This window comes from Podarcis raffonei, chromosome 2, assembly GCF_027172205.1.
Source record: "Podarcis raffonei isolate rPodRaf1 chromosome 2, rPodRaf1.pri, whole genome shotgun sequence".
NCBI lineage: Eukaryota > Metazoa > Chordata > Lepidosauria > Squamata > Lacertidae > Podarcis > Podarcis raffonei.
The window spans coordinates 102,258,699-102,275,104 of NC_070603.1; the positions used below are offsets into that span (position 1 = coordinate 102,258,699).

Consider the following 16,406-nt stretch of genomic DNA (forward strand, 5'->3'; position numbering starts at 1 on the left):
AGTTGACACTATTCTGAAAAGTAGCCCTGATGTTGTTTTGGAACGTGCTTCCAGGCCATTAGTTCAAGCCACAGATGTAATCCTTGAGTTGCCATAAAAAGTGTGTCAGTGCTTTCCTTCAGAAACAGAAATGTCATTGTCAGCAGCTGTAGGATATGTCCTTGCAAACCCGAGAGCAGTGTCCCTGTGGTCCACTAAATCACGGAGGGCCAAGGCATCTGTTGTCTGAGCACTGACCTGAGGATGCTACTTTGGAACTAACATCACCATAGAAATGATTGACCCTCGTTTTGTGGCGATTGTTCTTTGAAAATGCCTGCAAAATGAAAGGTGCTACGGTAGTAAGGAAAGCAAGAGGACATATTTCAAGCAAAACAGTGCCCTTCCCTTCCCTTCCAAATATAGCCTGCAAGTTTATTTTGGGCAGTGCAGTTAACCTCAATTAAAAGAGCTCAGAATAACAAGCTTTTGAATTACCAAAGAAAGCACCATGACTGTAGGATTATCCTTCACTTAACAGAAATACGGAGGCAGTAGATGGCAATATGTCTTTTCAATGCGGTAGACAGGAATGTCTATGTAGTGCATTCTTACATAGGGGACAGTAGTGGGGTGACAGAGAGGGGTTGCTACTTCTGCTAAACAAGGACCTGATTGCAGCTCTCGCTGAAAGCAGAATAGGCCCCTTCCCACATTTCAACATCCTTAGCATTGGAATGAGACGTTTTCCAGGAGCAGGCAGGAACCCGCCCATGCGTGCAGAAACGCGACCTGAGTTTACGAATACAGTTTACCGCACACCTGCCTGTGCACTTGTGTAAAGAAGCAGCTGGTGCAGCTTGCAGGTTCAGCAATGCGATGATGGATAGATGGCACAGTCTAATACATTCAGGGAACTATAACCTAAGCGCTCATGTCTAGTCAGATTGGGAATTGAAACCGTAATGGTTCCTGCGGCTGTAACTTTCCAGACTGCACTGCACTGCACCAACCAAGCAAGCGCTTGCTGTATGGAGCAATTTGTCTCCCGAGAAGGATAAAATATAGGGTGGTATTTACAGCAACCCCAAGCCGGCTTATAAAAGTGTTTTATGGAGACCTGTCACCAAAGATAGTGCTACTGTACACAAAGCGCTCTGGGAGATTTCTTTCTTTTCCCCCTCTTTCTCTCTTCCTCTCCCATAGCTAGAAGGGATCGCTGAGAGCTTCGGCATTTGCAAAGTCTGAGGGGAGAGGAGGTGAACTGATCAATAATTAAGATAAAATACCGGTACATGGAAGGTTTCTGGCAATGATAGGCTGAGAATACTCTACTACGTTGTAAGCCCAATTGAACTCTGTGGGACTTACTTCTGGGCAAGCATGTGTAGGACTAGGCTGAAAGTTACTTGGAAAAGTGGTGCATTCTCGCTGCAGTCAGTAGGTGATATAATAACAAGAAGCTTGCACAGAGTGGAAAAGGAGGGGTCTCAAAAGGAACATCATGACTGAACTTTCAGAAAGTAGACATTATCAGCTTTCCATGCCTTTAATAAAAATGTTTGTGGGGGTGTGCATTTAAGCAATGATGTCCTTTCAGCAGTCAAGCTTTCTTTCTCTATATAAAAGGCATAACTGACATTTGATAGTGAAGAATGGCAGCAGCTGTCTTGCGAAAGTAAAAAAAGATGTTAATGGTAATAATCTGTTTGGATGGTTAGCATGCACACGCACACACACTCACGCAAACACAAACACAAACACAAAAACATAACATGGTTATAACATGGATCTTTCTAGGCAAGGCACAGAGCAGTTCATGCAGTCAAAGGTGAAAAGCTGGGCATCCCTGTACCTAGTAAGCAAATGAGTTTGGAGCCTCACTTGAGAGTATTTTTAATTAAGGTTCCTCTTAGGAGCAGGACATAGAACAATCCCAGTAAAATAAATGGAGGTGGTATTGCGGGGCAGGTGGGGTGAAAAATGAGTGAAAAATGAAATAAAAAGTGGTTTTTAGTCAGTATCTCTTTTTTATTATTAAAGTTTTCTTGGTTTACAAAGGTATGTGCAATGTCTCTTTTTTCAAGTTACATTTTCCATAGGTCAGTCTCATTTGTTGAGACATTAGGGTTACCTTAGGAAGAAAAGGGGGGAAGAGGTGGAGGGGGCCGTGGTGGGTGGGGATGGGGTGGGGTCGGGAGGCGATGTTTCTGTTTTACTTAATGTACGTGTGGGGTTTTGTGTCAGCGTTACTTGTGCGGGTTCTCTTTACTATTCACTTGTGTTCCTTTGGTGGTGAGAGAAGTTGAACAAAAAGAAGACGACGACAAAAACAACACATAATGGCATTTATGAAGGAAGACATTTTGGGGAGATGGTACAACTCCTTGGAGTTTCTGACACTAGATGCCTTTCTCTTTACAGTTAAATATTGCAGGAAAGAGTAAACGCAGCTATTTGTAAGACACAGAGGGATAAAGCTGTGTGTCTGATAGATTGTGCAACAGGCTGCAAATGAGTACGCAGCATCAATAGTAGTCCAGAAAACTTTGAAAAGTGCTATGTCTATATTTTATTTATGCTTGCTTCACATCTCCTGGCATCTTACAAAGCAGATGGATAGATGGTAGATAGATAATGATGATAGATAGATAGATGATAGATAGATAGATGATAGATAGATAGATAGATAGATAGATAGATAGATAGATAGATAGATGATAGATATAGAGCTATAGATAGATGATAGATAGATAGATAGATGATAGATAGATAGATGATAGATAGATAGATACCGTATTGTTCGCTCTATAAGACGCACCAGACCATAAGATGCACCTAGTTTTTGGAGGAGGAAAACAAGAAAAAAAATATTCTGAGTCTCAGAAGCCAGAACAGCAAGAGGGATCGCTGCGCAGTGAAAGCAGCAATTCCTCTTGCTGTTCTGGCTTCTGGGATAGCTGCGCAGCCTGCATTCGCTCCATAAGACGCACACACATTTCCCCTTACTTTTTAGGAGGGAAAAAGTGAGTCTTATAGAGCAAAAAGTATGTTAGATAGATGATAGAAAGATAGGCAGATAGGCAGGCAGGCAGGCTGGCAAACAGACAGACAGACAGACAGATAGACAGATAGACAGACAGACAGACGGGCATGCTGTAATACTGTTTCTTCCATCACTGACTGTTTTTCCCCCTTTCATTATTGCTATAACAGTATTAATTATTTTGTTTTCTTTTTGTGCAGCTGGACAATCCAGACGAACAAGCCGCACAAATTAGGCGGGAGCTTGACGGACGTCTCCAAATGGCAGATCAGATCGCCAAGGTAACAACAACCCCAACAAAGTCTGCCACTGGGAGATGCTGGGGATTGAGTCTGCAAAGCCTGCAAAGCCTAGACTCTGATACTGAGCTGAGACCCGTCCCCCAGGGCACTGCCAAATCCTGAGCTGCTGAGCCAGTTTGGGGGAGGATGAGGAAAACCCTGTAAGGTATGGTAGGGAGGGCTCGCCAGCTGCTGTGTCACATCACTCTTCTAGGAGAGAGAGAAATCGGAATCTGCGTCTCAGCCTCCCCATCTGCAAGAACAAATATGATGTAGTGTTTTCCTTACAAGCCCAGATATATCCTTAGTGCTTTTGACAGCCCATGAAGCTAAATATATTACCAATTCCAGGCCCCTCCAGTTCATTACTGAGAAGCGCAGATGCACAACAAGTCCCTCCAGAGTAAACCACAAATCCCTGTAGGATAAATGCCTCGCTCATTGTTTACGTACCAGCATTTGCCGGGCTTCTTTGAGGAATCTCAGAAGATGGGGCTTTTCCAGGGCGATTTCTCAGCAAAGCAATCATGAGGCACCCAACTGAGCTTGTGTATTATGAATGGCTGTTGTGCTTCATTGTTTACCGCCAGCATTTTGGAGGAACACCATTCGCTTCCCCTGTTTGCCCTTGCATTGTGCATTCTGCTTTTCAAAGTCATTATCACAGCAGGCAGGAATTCCAAAAAAATATATATTAAAGGCCACTTTAAAGACATGGACAAATGAGGTAGACCAAAGTGGATGCTTGCAAAAATTAACAGTGGAAACCATATATTCATTCTTTCTCCACCCCTGCTTAAAGTGGAAGGTTTGCCCTCTTTCTCCTTGAGTACATTATTGCTCCATATTTATTAAGAAACTGCATTATACCCAAAAGGAGGTTAAATCCTAACTTTGCCTCCTTTTGGGAACATACTGATGGTAATTTGGTTTGTTTATCTTACTGTTTAACCATACTTTTATATGAATACTAATAAGATAACAGGAAAAAATATGCACATTAATTAATCTTTATAAACAGGAATACAATGTGGGCTTTCTGAAAGAAGTGCTGACAAAATCTAATTAGATACAAGTTGTCACCTAAGTCAGGGACCTTTCCAATCCAGCAACTCTTCAGAACAATGAATGCTCAACTCCCAGGTTGAAGGTACTTGAAATGTCCCTTTGTCTCAGGCTAGGAGCATCATGACATCACATGACATATGTCATGGGCTTGGATGTGAGAACCTCAAGTTCAAATTTCACAGGCTGACCTTGGGCAAATCATTATCAGTTTCACTGTTAAGCTTTTACTAGATATGGTTGTGGCTAAATTGATAAAAAGCAAAGGTTTCTGAAGCTTTGAACCTGGAATGGGAAGCTCCTTGTTAATTTGCCTGATAGAAAAGCTTTTTTTTTTAATAGAAGGGTTTTTTGTTTTGTTTTTAATGCTAAAGCATTTTACTAAGCCTTGAATTCTGCCTCCAGTGAATGTTGGCAGAGTATATTTATCCAACTTGCTTAAAGGCATTTTCCTAAGAGAACTATAGCTCTATTTTTTATTGCCAGGAGCCCTTTTTATGAACATATTTTTTATGTCATTAGTGTCTTTTATGTCTTAAGTCAGAAGACATTTCTCAAAGATCATCTACAGAAGTTTGATCTTTAAAACCCGTTCCAGAACTGAACTTTGTTCGTGAAGCTGCTGATTGCTGAAACACACAGTACAAATCGTCAGAGGCAAAGACATGCTTGGAGAATGATACCCAAGTGATGCATTCAATCACACCAGCCTTCCCTAACCTGGTGCCCTTCAGATGGTGTTGGACTGTAAACTCCCATCATCTCTGCCATTGGCCATGCTGGATGGGGCTGATGGGAACTGTACTCTGAAAATATATGGAGGGCCGAGTTGCCACAAGAACTATGCATATGCACTGGGCGCGTTTATGAGATTTCAGTCCTAGCAAATTTGTGGGGTTCTAATGCTCACTCTGTTTGCTCAGGACAGAGCATATTTCAAAGAGCATGCTGTGTCTACTTCAGTAGATGTCACAGCACAGATGCCACACATGTGAATCGTGGCACTCTGCTACAGATTCTGCTTCCCCGCAGAGCATAACAGGTTACATTTTAGAGTTAACTGAAAGTAATTAGCTTGCAAGGATGGTTTGAGGTCAGCTTTTCTCATTTTGAATTCAGCTAGCTAGGTACTTCAGGAGAGCCAGTGTGGTGTAGTGGTTAGGAGCAGTGGACTCGTAATCTGGTTAACCAGGTTTGCGTCTCCGCTCCTCCACATGCAGCTGTTGGGTGACCTTGGGCTAGTCATGCTTCTCTGAAGTCTCTCAGCCTCACTCACCTCACAGTGTTTGTTGTGGGGGAGGAAGGGAAAGGAGATTGTTACTCACTTTGAGACTCCTTAGGGTAGTGATAAAGCGGGATATCAAATCCAAACTCCTCCTCCTCCTCCTCTTCTTCTTCTTCATTGTTATGTCGGTAACTAGGATAACACTGGTATTTTGCCTCTTAATGCATGCATGTGTGCAATGGTAGAGGCCTGACTGGAAAGCTCAAAGCCCACCACCGCTACACGAGAGACAGATTGAAGAAAAGGAAATATGAATTGGCCCCGCTCCGTAGCTTAACCAGTCATGACTAGGAGTGGCTAGGAGCTAGATGGTCTATATAAAAAAAGTGCCAACTTGCTGGCCAGTTTCCCTTTTGACTTTGTTTGGGGCTTCTCCAAAGTATGTAAAGACAATAAACAGGCAAGGGAACCACTGGCCCAGAGCGGCACCCATCTGAGAGGTGCCAGAACTGCTCTCCGGCTGAAAAAAAAGCACTGGTTGTGTCTATTATTTCAGTGTGTCTACTCTAAAAGAGGCTGCCATTGGATGCAACCAATAATAGCCAAAAGGAGAGAAGGAGAGCTTGACTCTTCCTGCTGCACGCACAGATAATGAACTGTGTTGATTAAATAGGAAGCCTCCCTGAATGGGACATCCTCTGGTAGGCTATGTAGCAATCCTATATGTTAGGTTCTATATGTAGCACTGTCGATGAAATCCACAAAAGGGCTACAGGAGTCATAGGAACATAGGAAGCTGTTGTACGCCAAATCAGATTGATGGCCCATCTAAGTGTGACTGGCAATGGCTCTCCAGGGTTTAAGACAGGCACTTTCCCCTTGTCTATCTGGATATGGTGGAGATTAAACCACTGGCATACAAGCTACTACTCAGCCACATTCTCTCCCCCATGGTTTATCATGTTTCATTTAATCACAGAATGAAAGACCGTGCTGCCCAGAAAAGTGAAAGGGATGGATGGGTCACCAGATTTGAAATTCTCTGCTACTTGTTGCTAATGAAGAGCTCCCATAGCTGGACCTGATTTACTTGTTTGAGCAATGCTTACGAAAGTGCTTTACAAGGCTAATAAGCATCAAAGGTCTATTTAAAGAAGAAGGCTTGGGGACAATGATCTGATCATAAAACTTTTTAGCTGAAAGCAGATGAGTGTAATAGTTTGCTAGCCAGTGTTTCCTGCCTCAAAATGTCATAAAGGGACATGAATTCATATCAGCTGCTGAAAAGTTCCCAGAGATAAAAGACATTTGTTTGCTGAGCAGCCTTTTAATGAGAAACTCCTTCTGTGGCATTCCTGATATGGCACTTTCTCATGGTGCCCAATGGAGACATTTTGGTTACATGCTGCCCATTCTCTCTTCATTAAAGGTTAAATTCACTGGCAACAAGTAATGAATCTTCAGGCCCAGGGCAAGGATGCAAAAGTCAAATACTTATTAATATAAAGTGTGTTAATAACTCATGGCGAAAATTGGGCAGGACATAAAATGACATAGTTGTACAGGCTGAGAGGTGAGTGGAATGACTTGTGCAACTGGTTTAAATACATATTAATATGCTGACCAATTTGTAAACTCCATGTGATAACAGGATGCAGGTGGCGCTGTGGTCTAAATCACTGAGCCTCTTGGGCTTGCTGATCAGAAGGTTGGTGGTTCAAATCCACTCAACGGGGTGAGCTCCTGTTGCTCTGTCTCAGCTCCTGCCTACCTAGCAGTTTGAAAGCATGCCTGTGCAAGTAGATAAATGGGTACCACTGTGGCGGGAAGGTAAACGGCATTTCCGTGTGCTCTGGTTTCTGTCATGGTGTTCCGTTGCACCAGAAGCCGTTTAGTCCTGCTGGCCACATGACCCAGAAAGCTGTCTGTGGTCAAACGCCTGCTCCCTCAGCCTGAAAGCGAGATGAGCGCCACAACCCCGTAGTCGCCTTTGACTGGACTTACCCGTCCAGGGGTCCTTTACCATTTTTACCTTTACCAAGTGGCAGAGGCAGGAGCTCATCATGAAGCATCTCAGAGAGCCCTTGTAGCCCAGCATTCCCCAACCAGGTGCCTCCCAAATGTTTTGGATTGCATCTTCCACCATCCCTAACAATTGGCCATGCTCACTGAGGCTCACAGAAGTTGAGCGGGGGAGGATGATGTAGGGGGTGCTGGGATGCATCCAAGGAAACGGGGGCAATTTGCAAGCCCCCAGCTGGCCCCAGCCCACTGGCCAGTAAGCCGGGCGACCTCCAGTCCTTGGAGCAGCGTCAGCGACCCCAGCTTCAGAAGCTGGAGCAGGCTCTAATCAGCAGAGTAAACGCTACGCAACAGGAGTGGCAGGAGAGGCTGTGTCAGCATATTTACAAGCACTTTATTCAGCATACATCAGGACAAAAGGAAAAACATGTCTTCTCCCCTTCATGTCCAAGCAAGCAGGCATGAGCAATAGCTATACACAGAGCAGAAGTTCCCAGCAAGCTGTGCTGGAGTGTAAACAGACATGTGACACACAACAAACCACACATCTGTTCTTAAGGTGGAATGGAATATTCTAACAGGTGGGGGCATCAGGTACTGCTCTTAGGTTAGAGACTAGTTTTCTTGGAGCAAAAGATTATACCCTCAAGACTGGAGCATCTGAAGCATCTCTCCCTTTTCCTGTTGCTGCAACATCTGCAGTGAGGTTGCGATTGCACAAGCCCAGCAGCAGAGTCAACCCAGTGCTCTTGCTGGTGTGCCTACCCAGCCCCAACCTCACAAACAGCCCCTCCCTCATCCCATTAGTTGCACCAGCCTCTTCCCATTTGTAATGCAACGTGAGTTAGTTCACACTTAGTCTGCCCAGGTGAAAAGGAGGACAGGGCTGTTGCTTCTTTAAGAACAGGAGAGAAGAGGGGATTTCAGCAGATGAAACTTGAATGACGAGCTACATCTGCCAAAATTTCATCCTCTGGACAGGAGTTCTGTTCTCTTTCTTACCTGGCAGCCCTGGCTATGCCTTTAAATTGCATTGTTAGTGAGCAGGAACCAGCTAGCGGCTCGAAGAACAATGATTAATAAGTGCACTTGATTGGTCAGCATATGCTTGCGGAAGAAATTGTTCACATCTCACGTTGGCCAAGCCATCTGCAAATTAAGCCATGGTTCAGAAGTTGAGGCGAACATATTGTCCTCACAAAGCCCCGATTAATTCAATGAGTGGCAATTTCCGAGTTCAGTAGTTTTTCAGAAAATGCCCCCGTTTCTCAACCAGTAATTGTGGCCCTACTAAAAAGGACAGTAGTTATTCTATAGTAGAATAATCTCTATTCAGCAGGCAGTAAGATCTTGCCTACCTCTCCAAGGCAACCTCCAACCTAAGTAAACTTTCAACGTAACAAGCACTAGACCTCATATGCTTGGCAGAAACCTCTAGCATTCTGTAAATCTTTCAGCGAGCTAAGCTAGAAATGTTTTGCTTTAGGTCACACAGATGCCAAGTACAAACATAAAATGATATGAATCCATGTTGCATGAACCACTGTGGAAGCAAGGAACTGCTTCTGAGACCAGTTCTTCCACTCCCTTTGAGTTTACTTGTGAATGGGAAACAAGGGCTCCACTTCCTTTTGTCACAGGTGGAAAAAATCATTGTGCGGATGGATTTGGACGCAGTGACAGTACTCAATGAATTCCTCATCTCTGCTCGGAACAGGTTTCATATTCTGTCCTGCATGTATTCCTGACCAGTTTAGGCTTCCAACACATCCATATGCAGGGACTGTTTATTTTTATTTAAAACTATGCTTGTATGAGTAGTTATCATACCAAATTATAGTTGACAAAACTTGTAGCCATAGTCTAAGGCAGAGGTAGGCAACCTAAGGCCTGGGGGCCAGATGCGGCCCAGTCGCCTTCTAAATCCGGCCCACAGACAGTCCAGGAATCAGCGTGTTTTTACATGAGTAGAATGTGTCCTTTTATTTAAAATGCATCTATGGGTTATTTGTAGGGCCTGCCTGGTGTTTTTACATTAGAATGTGTGCTTTTAGTTAAAATGCATCTCTGGGTTATTTGTGGGGCATAGGAATTGGTTCTTCTTTTTTCCCCAAAATATAGTCCAGCCCCCCACATGGTCTGAGGGATGGTGGACCGGCCCATGGCTAAAAAAGCTTGCTGACCCTGGGTCTAAGGGCATGAATGGCCACTGAAACAGGTCTCTTTGTTACGTCCTAGTTACCTCCTTCTCCTTGTTTATCTATTAGAGCCACCATTAGCCTGTGAAAAGCATAATAAGATTATCAACTCAGAGTGTTAAAAACACTAGGGAGATTTCTGAGAGTCATATCCAAATCCTAGATTAAACTCTTAAGGACAGTGGAGGACTTTGCTAGACCTGGCATGGGAGGGTCATCCGTCAAGTATGTTAAGCCTTTGGGAGGGTATAAGGGGAAAGCAACTTTCCCAAGGTGCCCATTTTAATCCACTGAACACCCTAAATCCTTCATAGTTTTGGCTACCCTTGCTCCCACATTTTCCACCATCCCCTGAAATATGCGCACAGAGCTTGCCCATATTTTCCCATTTACTGAAATCAGACCTCTCAGGGTACAGGCAGGGCCTTTTCTGCTGTGGCACCTAAACGTTGCAATCTGCTGCCAAAAGAGATACATGTTGGCCAGCCTTTCTACAATCTGGTCTATTCATGCAGCAACATGAGATGAGAGGCTGGACTGCAACACTTCAGGCTCCAGTTGAAGGGTCACATTTCTGAATGCTCTCCAGTGTTAGAAACTCCTTGCAAGCAGGCACAGGATTAGGCTAGAACTTTTCTCCCCGATATGCCAGTTTTCTATCTGCAGGAGTTCTTTAATTTTTTACTTTTATTTTTTTACTGACGAGTGATATCCCTTCCATGTGGTCCAGCGCCACACTCTCTTCTAATACTGCAGCATTCTATCGCTTCATTTTGTCTCTTGGCAGCTGAAGGGATTCCATGATGCTGTTAATGGTTGGAGGCAGTGGAAGTCTTTATCAGTGGCTACTAACTGATGCCTTTGTTCTGCCTCCACAATATGCCTCTGAAAACCAGCTGCTGGGAATTGCAAGTGGGGAGAAGGGATGTTGCCCTCAGGCTGTCTTTCCATAGGCATTTGTTTGGCCACAAGGATTTTAGACTAGAGGGGCCTTTGGTCTGATCCAGCAGGGCTTTTCTTATGCTCACTTTTACTTCAAGAGTCTTTATCAGCTGAATACTGACTAGGATGTGAACATGGTTCTTCTTCTGCTGTTTTTATTAGATTGCATTTTTATGACTTTTCCATGGGTGCACCTAGATTATCTTGCGCTGTGAACAGCCAGTTCCCTCCTTTGCTGTTTTGCTCTGCCAAAGATATTTTTTTTCCAGCAGACTATCGCTGTGCTGAAGCAGACAATTGTTTTTATGTCTGGCTTTAAATGCTGACTCTGTCTCTTTCCATTGATTAGCCCATATTATTATTATTCTTCTATGGAGCTGCGTTTTCAATGTTGTAAGCTACCCTGAGTGGTGCATTTGTGCTAGAAAGCATAAGATAGAGATGTTTGCTTGGATAAATTCCCATTTGCACCTTTATTTAATATCAAAATTTATATGCACTGCTTAATATATCAAAAGAGGTATATAAGTGATTTAAATAAAATGGTATAAAATATGCAGTAGAAATTGTGATAGGACAGACATCAGCAGAAATAATAAAATTATCAAAATGTAGATAAAATCAAGCTTCAAAACCAATTATGCATAATAAAATTGCACTTCTTAGTAGGCTTGCATACCATTTTTTCCCAAATCAGTATATCAGTAGTGCTTGCCTAATTAATACAATTTTGGTATAACGTAAACAGTGTTTTGGGTATATTTTATTGAACAACAATTACTATAATTATAAATATGTGCTAACATGATGCTGTTGATTATGCCCTAATTTTACATTTGTCTTTCAATCACAGGAGCGCAAATTTCCTAAATTTGTATCCAAAGAAATGGAAAACATGTACATTGAGGAACTGAAGTCATCGGTCAATTTGCTAATGGCAAACCTGGAAAGCATGCCAGTGTCCAAAGGTGGCTCTGAGTTCAAGTTACAGAAACTAAAACGAAGCCACAACACCTCCATCATCGACCTGGGAGAAGAAAATGAAAACCAGCTCTCAAAGTCAGACGTTGTGTTGTCTTTTTCCCTGGAGGTAAAATGTACAGCTTTTCTACGGATCAATTAGGCATGTTGGCAATATTCATGCAAGTGAACAACAGCAAAAGAAAGTCTCGACAATCACTGTTTAGCTAATCAGAGCTTAAAAGAAAAGCTTTGAGGGCAGAGGTCAGCAAAACAGAAACCAGGCCCCTAATACTTGAGCAAAGGAAGGGGGGAAAAACCTAACCAACAACAAAAAGAAATCCCTTTAACATCCCTTTTGATTTGTTCTTTCAGGTTCCATGTAGCCTTCTTAGTGGAGTCTGTTAGGAGAATGTGTAAATGTTAAGCCAATTACCTAAATTAAAAATCGCTCGCTTATCTAAAAATATCCCATTCAGGACACCTGAGGTGGCTTCAAAAGTTGTTGATCCACAGTTATTATTCTGAATCAAGAACCCCTTTTTTGCACACCCGGATTTCCATAGAACAGGGGTAGCCCACGTGGTGCCACTCAGGTGTTACGGACTACAGTTCCCATCAGGCTCAGCCAGCATGGCCAATAACCAGGATTTATAGTCTACAGCCTATGGAGGACACTATGTTGGCTTCCCCTTCCATAGGACTTTAGCAACACTTCAGTGCTCACTGTCTTGGGACAGCCTAAGGCTCCTTTTCCCTGCACAAGGAATTCTGAACTACATCTTTTGTTTGTAAGTTTGAGAATCTGCATGTGCTTCGCCTGCCCATTAAGAGTCCTTGTGCAAGGCAAAATAAATGGGAACTAAATGCTACAAAGTGAAAAAGACAGCCCGGCGTTGAGTTGCATGCTCCTTAACCTATAGTTCAGCACACTTATGTCAATTTGATGTGCTTTTTCGTGTTTGCCAGGAGCAGCAGCCAGTGGTGGGGAACTGTGCACTCTAATGGTGCCAAGACATGGGATTTGTTAAAAAAAGAGAAAAGGAACATGACTTTTTAATATAATAGTCCCTTATTTGTTGTAATGACTATATGTGGGAATAGTCAGGGAGGCAGGAGAGGATATATTGTTTATTAATATCCTTCCTAAATTGCGCTAGCAAGTTCTATAATTTAGCAGAATTTACATTCCCCTTTTAAATGCACAGTGGATAGCTGGTTGCAGGCTTGTTTAAACCTCTCAATATTAGATTCCTGGTAAGTTCCCTTATATCCCTCTTAAAAGAATAAACACGCCACAATCTTGTGTAAAGTATATAAAAGAAGTAGACTCACATCATCAGTTCACAGTTGGATCCCTGAAGGCAGACTTAGTTACAAAGTATGTACATGTGGATCCCATATGGAGATAGTCCCAGTGTTCTCTGTTGGCTGAGAGCCAACAGAGCATTTCTAGCTAAAAGCTGCTGCTCCAGCGATGGAGGAAGTCAAAGAGAAAGGGTGTTGTGTGCCTTGTCCTTTAGTTACCTGGATAGGTAAGGTCACGCCCACCTCTAGTCACATGCAAAGGAAGTATGTCCCAGCCAGAAGGAAACAGGAAGTTTTCGACTGGCTGGACCAAACATTCCCTCGCATGTCCACTCTAGGAAAACGAGGAATGTTGTACTTGACTGCTACTTATGTATCACATCCCACACTGTAAAGGCGTAATTCAAACCTTACCTGAACAGTGTGGGTGCTTCTAAGATTTGATTGCTTCCCATGCTGGCCTAGTAACTCAGGAAGGAAAGCGATTGCATGGGCGGCCAGACTCTGGTTGTTATTCCCCACGTCAACATTGCTCATGCTATGGGAAATGACCGCATGAATCAGTCTGCCCACACAATTGTCTCCCTTGGAATATTAGCAGCAGAATGGTAAGAAGCCCTGCTATGGAAATTCCCACATTGTTCAAGTGTCATATTAATAGGACCATATGCATAGGAACATAGGGTGCTGCCGTGTGCTGTGCAATTACATTGGCTGGCAGTAGCTCTTCAGGGTTTCAGATGAGGGACATTCCCAGCCCTGCCTGGAAATGTCAGGGATTGAAGCTGGAACTTTTGATAGATGCTCTACCACTGATCTACAGGCCTTCCCCAACCTGAAAAAGGCTTATTTGTTTGCATTCCATATATGTTTTCCCCATCTCTTCATTTCAGTCAACAGCAAACTTTGCTGTGCATATTGCAGGGGAATTTTTTTTTATTTGTTTGGATCAAAAATAGATCTTCTGGGAGGAGGTATTTTAATATTCATTAGAGTTGTTTCACAGCTTTTTTTTTTATCCTGGTGTCTGAATTACTAAATCTTCTTTCCCTGTGTTCTTTGCATTTGATCATTGCTAATTAGAGGTGTCACCTACATTTTGCAGGAAACCTTGATTTCTAAGCATTAAAAATTGCAGCGGGTACAAGTTGTACAATTTATCTTCACACATATACTTTGAAATGTACAGTTCACCTGAATTGAATAGTAATTGTGTGTTTTTTGCGGTGTAACATGAAGGGTGGTCTCACAGCCAAGGGTGGTTAAGCTACTCTACTCTCCCAGCTCTCTGACATGCTCCAGCTTCTTTCCAAAAACAGTCGCACAAAAATCCATTAACCTAGATTAATAGACACAAGGAGACATCCGTTGCCTGGCAATACTCATTCATGAACCCACATGCATGTTAGCCTCTCTTCCTGAACTGTCCGTGCCATAGGGTGCAAAACCAATAGGATGCCCTTCTACTCCAACGCTGAATGCAACCTTGGGTTATACAACACTGTGCCCAGTTCCCAGTGAAGATGCTGCTGATTGTTCCACTACTTAATTATGGAGTTCGGCTTTGAAAGCGGAAAGCACCATTGGGGTGCTGAAGCAGGTATAGAGGACTTTCCTGCACTGCTTTTTCTGTACAGTGGTACCACGGGTTACATACGCTTCAGGTTACAGACTCTGCTAACCCAGAAATAGTACCTCGGGTTAAGAACTTCTGTTCAGGATGAGAACAGAAATTGTGCTTCGGCGGCGCGGCAGCAGCGGGAGGCCCCATTAGCTAAAGTGGTGCTTCAGGTTAAGAACAGTTTCAGGTTAAGAACGGACCTCCAGAACGAATTAAGTTCTTAACCCAAGGTACCACTGTATGTAATTTGGTCTGGTAAGGAGCGGGGAGGAGATGGCAGCATCAGAACATGCCACAGGCAGAGATGAGACACATCACAGTCATATGCTTACAGAACTATCGTTCTGTGTTCAGTGACTCATGCCTCACAAGTGATCCATGCCCCACTAGCCAGTTGTGACTTTAGGAGAATTGTATCCTAAATCCATGTGTGGTGATCAATCAGAACTTAAGCACAAGCAAAAACTATTGAAACCTTGAGTGATGCAGTGAGACATTGGAAAATGGCTTTTGACGGCACACTTACTATTAGAGGGCACGTCTGGGTGGTCAGCAAAGAGATTGTCAGGAAGATATAATGTGAAGGCATTGCACCATGCAGTTTTGGACAATTCACATGACCATGGCGCCTACAGCAGCTGCTTGAAGCTCCCGAACACATGAACTTCCTGCCTGTCACTAGCCAGTCATGTGCAGCCTGCCAAAAAAAAAAAGATTAAGGGTGTGGGTGGCAGCAGCTGTTGCGTACAACTTTCTGGGCATGTGCAGAGAGCCAAGTTGAAAAGGAATTTCAACTAGCAGTGGTTGTGTGAATCGACTCCACATCATCAACCCATCTTCCCACACCTTGAACTGCCTGGCCACTAGAAGCAGGATACCTCGTGATCTGATTGCTCAAATCCTCTGCCCCATTTATTTTATTTTTTTTAAAGGAAACAATTCTCCTGCATTTAAGAACTTGGAGATAATTCATTTTAATTAATGTTTTGGGGGGGTTGTTTGCTGACTGTCAGTAATTCATCAATTCGCAATTAATCAATGTAGAGCTGTTGTTTCATTTTCATTACTTCACTTACCTATTTTTGACACGTCCAGCCTCTTAGGTCTGTCCCCTACGTTCCTCACCAGCAGATTCTCAGGCTCACACTATCTCAGAAATGTCATAAACAATAACTAAAGCGTCATAGAAATGTCTTCAAAACATTGTTTCCAGACCTGATTGCTGAGTGGAGAACGTCATCCAGAGAGGTTTTCTTCTTTTTTCTTTTAATAGGTTGTCATCATGGAAGTCCAAGGTCTCAAATCCTTAGCACCCAACCGCATTGTATATTGCACTATGGAAGTGGAAGGGGGAGAAAAGCTACAGACGGATCAAGCCGAGGCATCAAAGCCAACGTAAGTTTTTCTTTACCTCCATTTTCTTTCTCCAGCCTAGCAGGAAAAACACACACAGTGAGTTCTCTTCTTCCTTCTGCACAAGGCGGTGAGGAATGTCTGGTCTTCCAGAAGTTGCTGGGGGGAAATTCCCATCTTCCCTTCCTGTTAGCCATGATGATGATGATGATGACATGTGTGGAAATATACCTTTCCATATGAGATCATCTCTCGACAATGAATTAACAGCTCCTAAGCCATGAGTTAGTAAGGGCTTGTAGCATTTTCTTTCGTCCCGTTGAATGTTAGCGAGACATATCATAAGCACTTAATTTTAAGTATAAGCTGGATAGATTTACTGAAATGAAAACCGGGAGACTAAAAA

At 43.2% G+C, this 16,406-nt stretch overlaps 1 protein-coding gene across 22 annotated transcripts in view; it reads left to right on the forward strand.

Annotated features, from left to right (window-relative positions):
- Nucleotides 1-16,406, forward strand: part of CADPS (calcium dependent secretion activator) — a 340,568-nt gene that overhangs the window by 113,336 nt on the left and 210,826 nt on the right. For all 22 annotated transcript variants that reach the window (XM_053378320.1, XM_053378321.1, XM_053378327.1 and 19 more), the window contains exons 4-6: nt 3,226-3,306; nt 11,612-11,848; nt 15,921-16,042. In XM_053378320.1, coding sequence (XP_053234295.1) covers nt 3,226-3,306; nt 11,612-11,848; nt 15,921-16,042 — 440 coding nt within the window. The remainder of the gene's footprint in view (nt 1-3,225; nt 3,307-11,611; nt 11,849-15,920; nt 16,043-16,406) is intronic.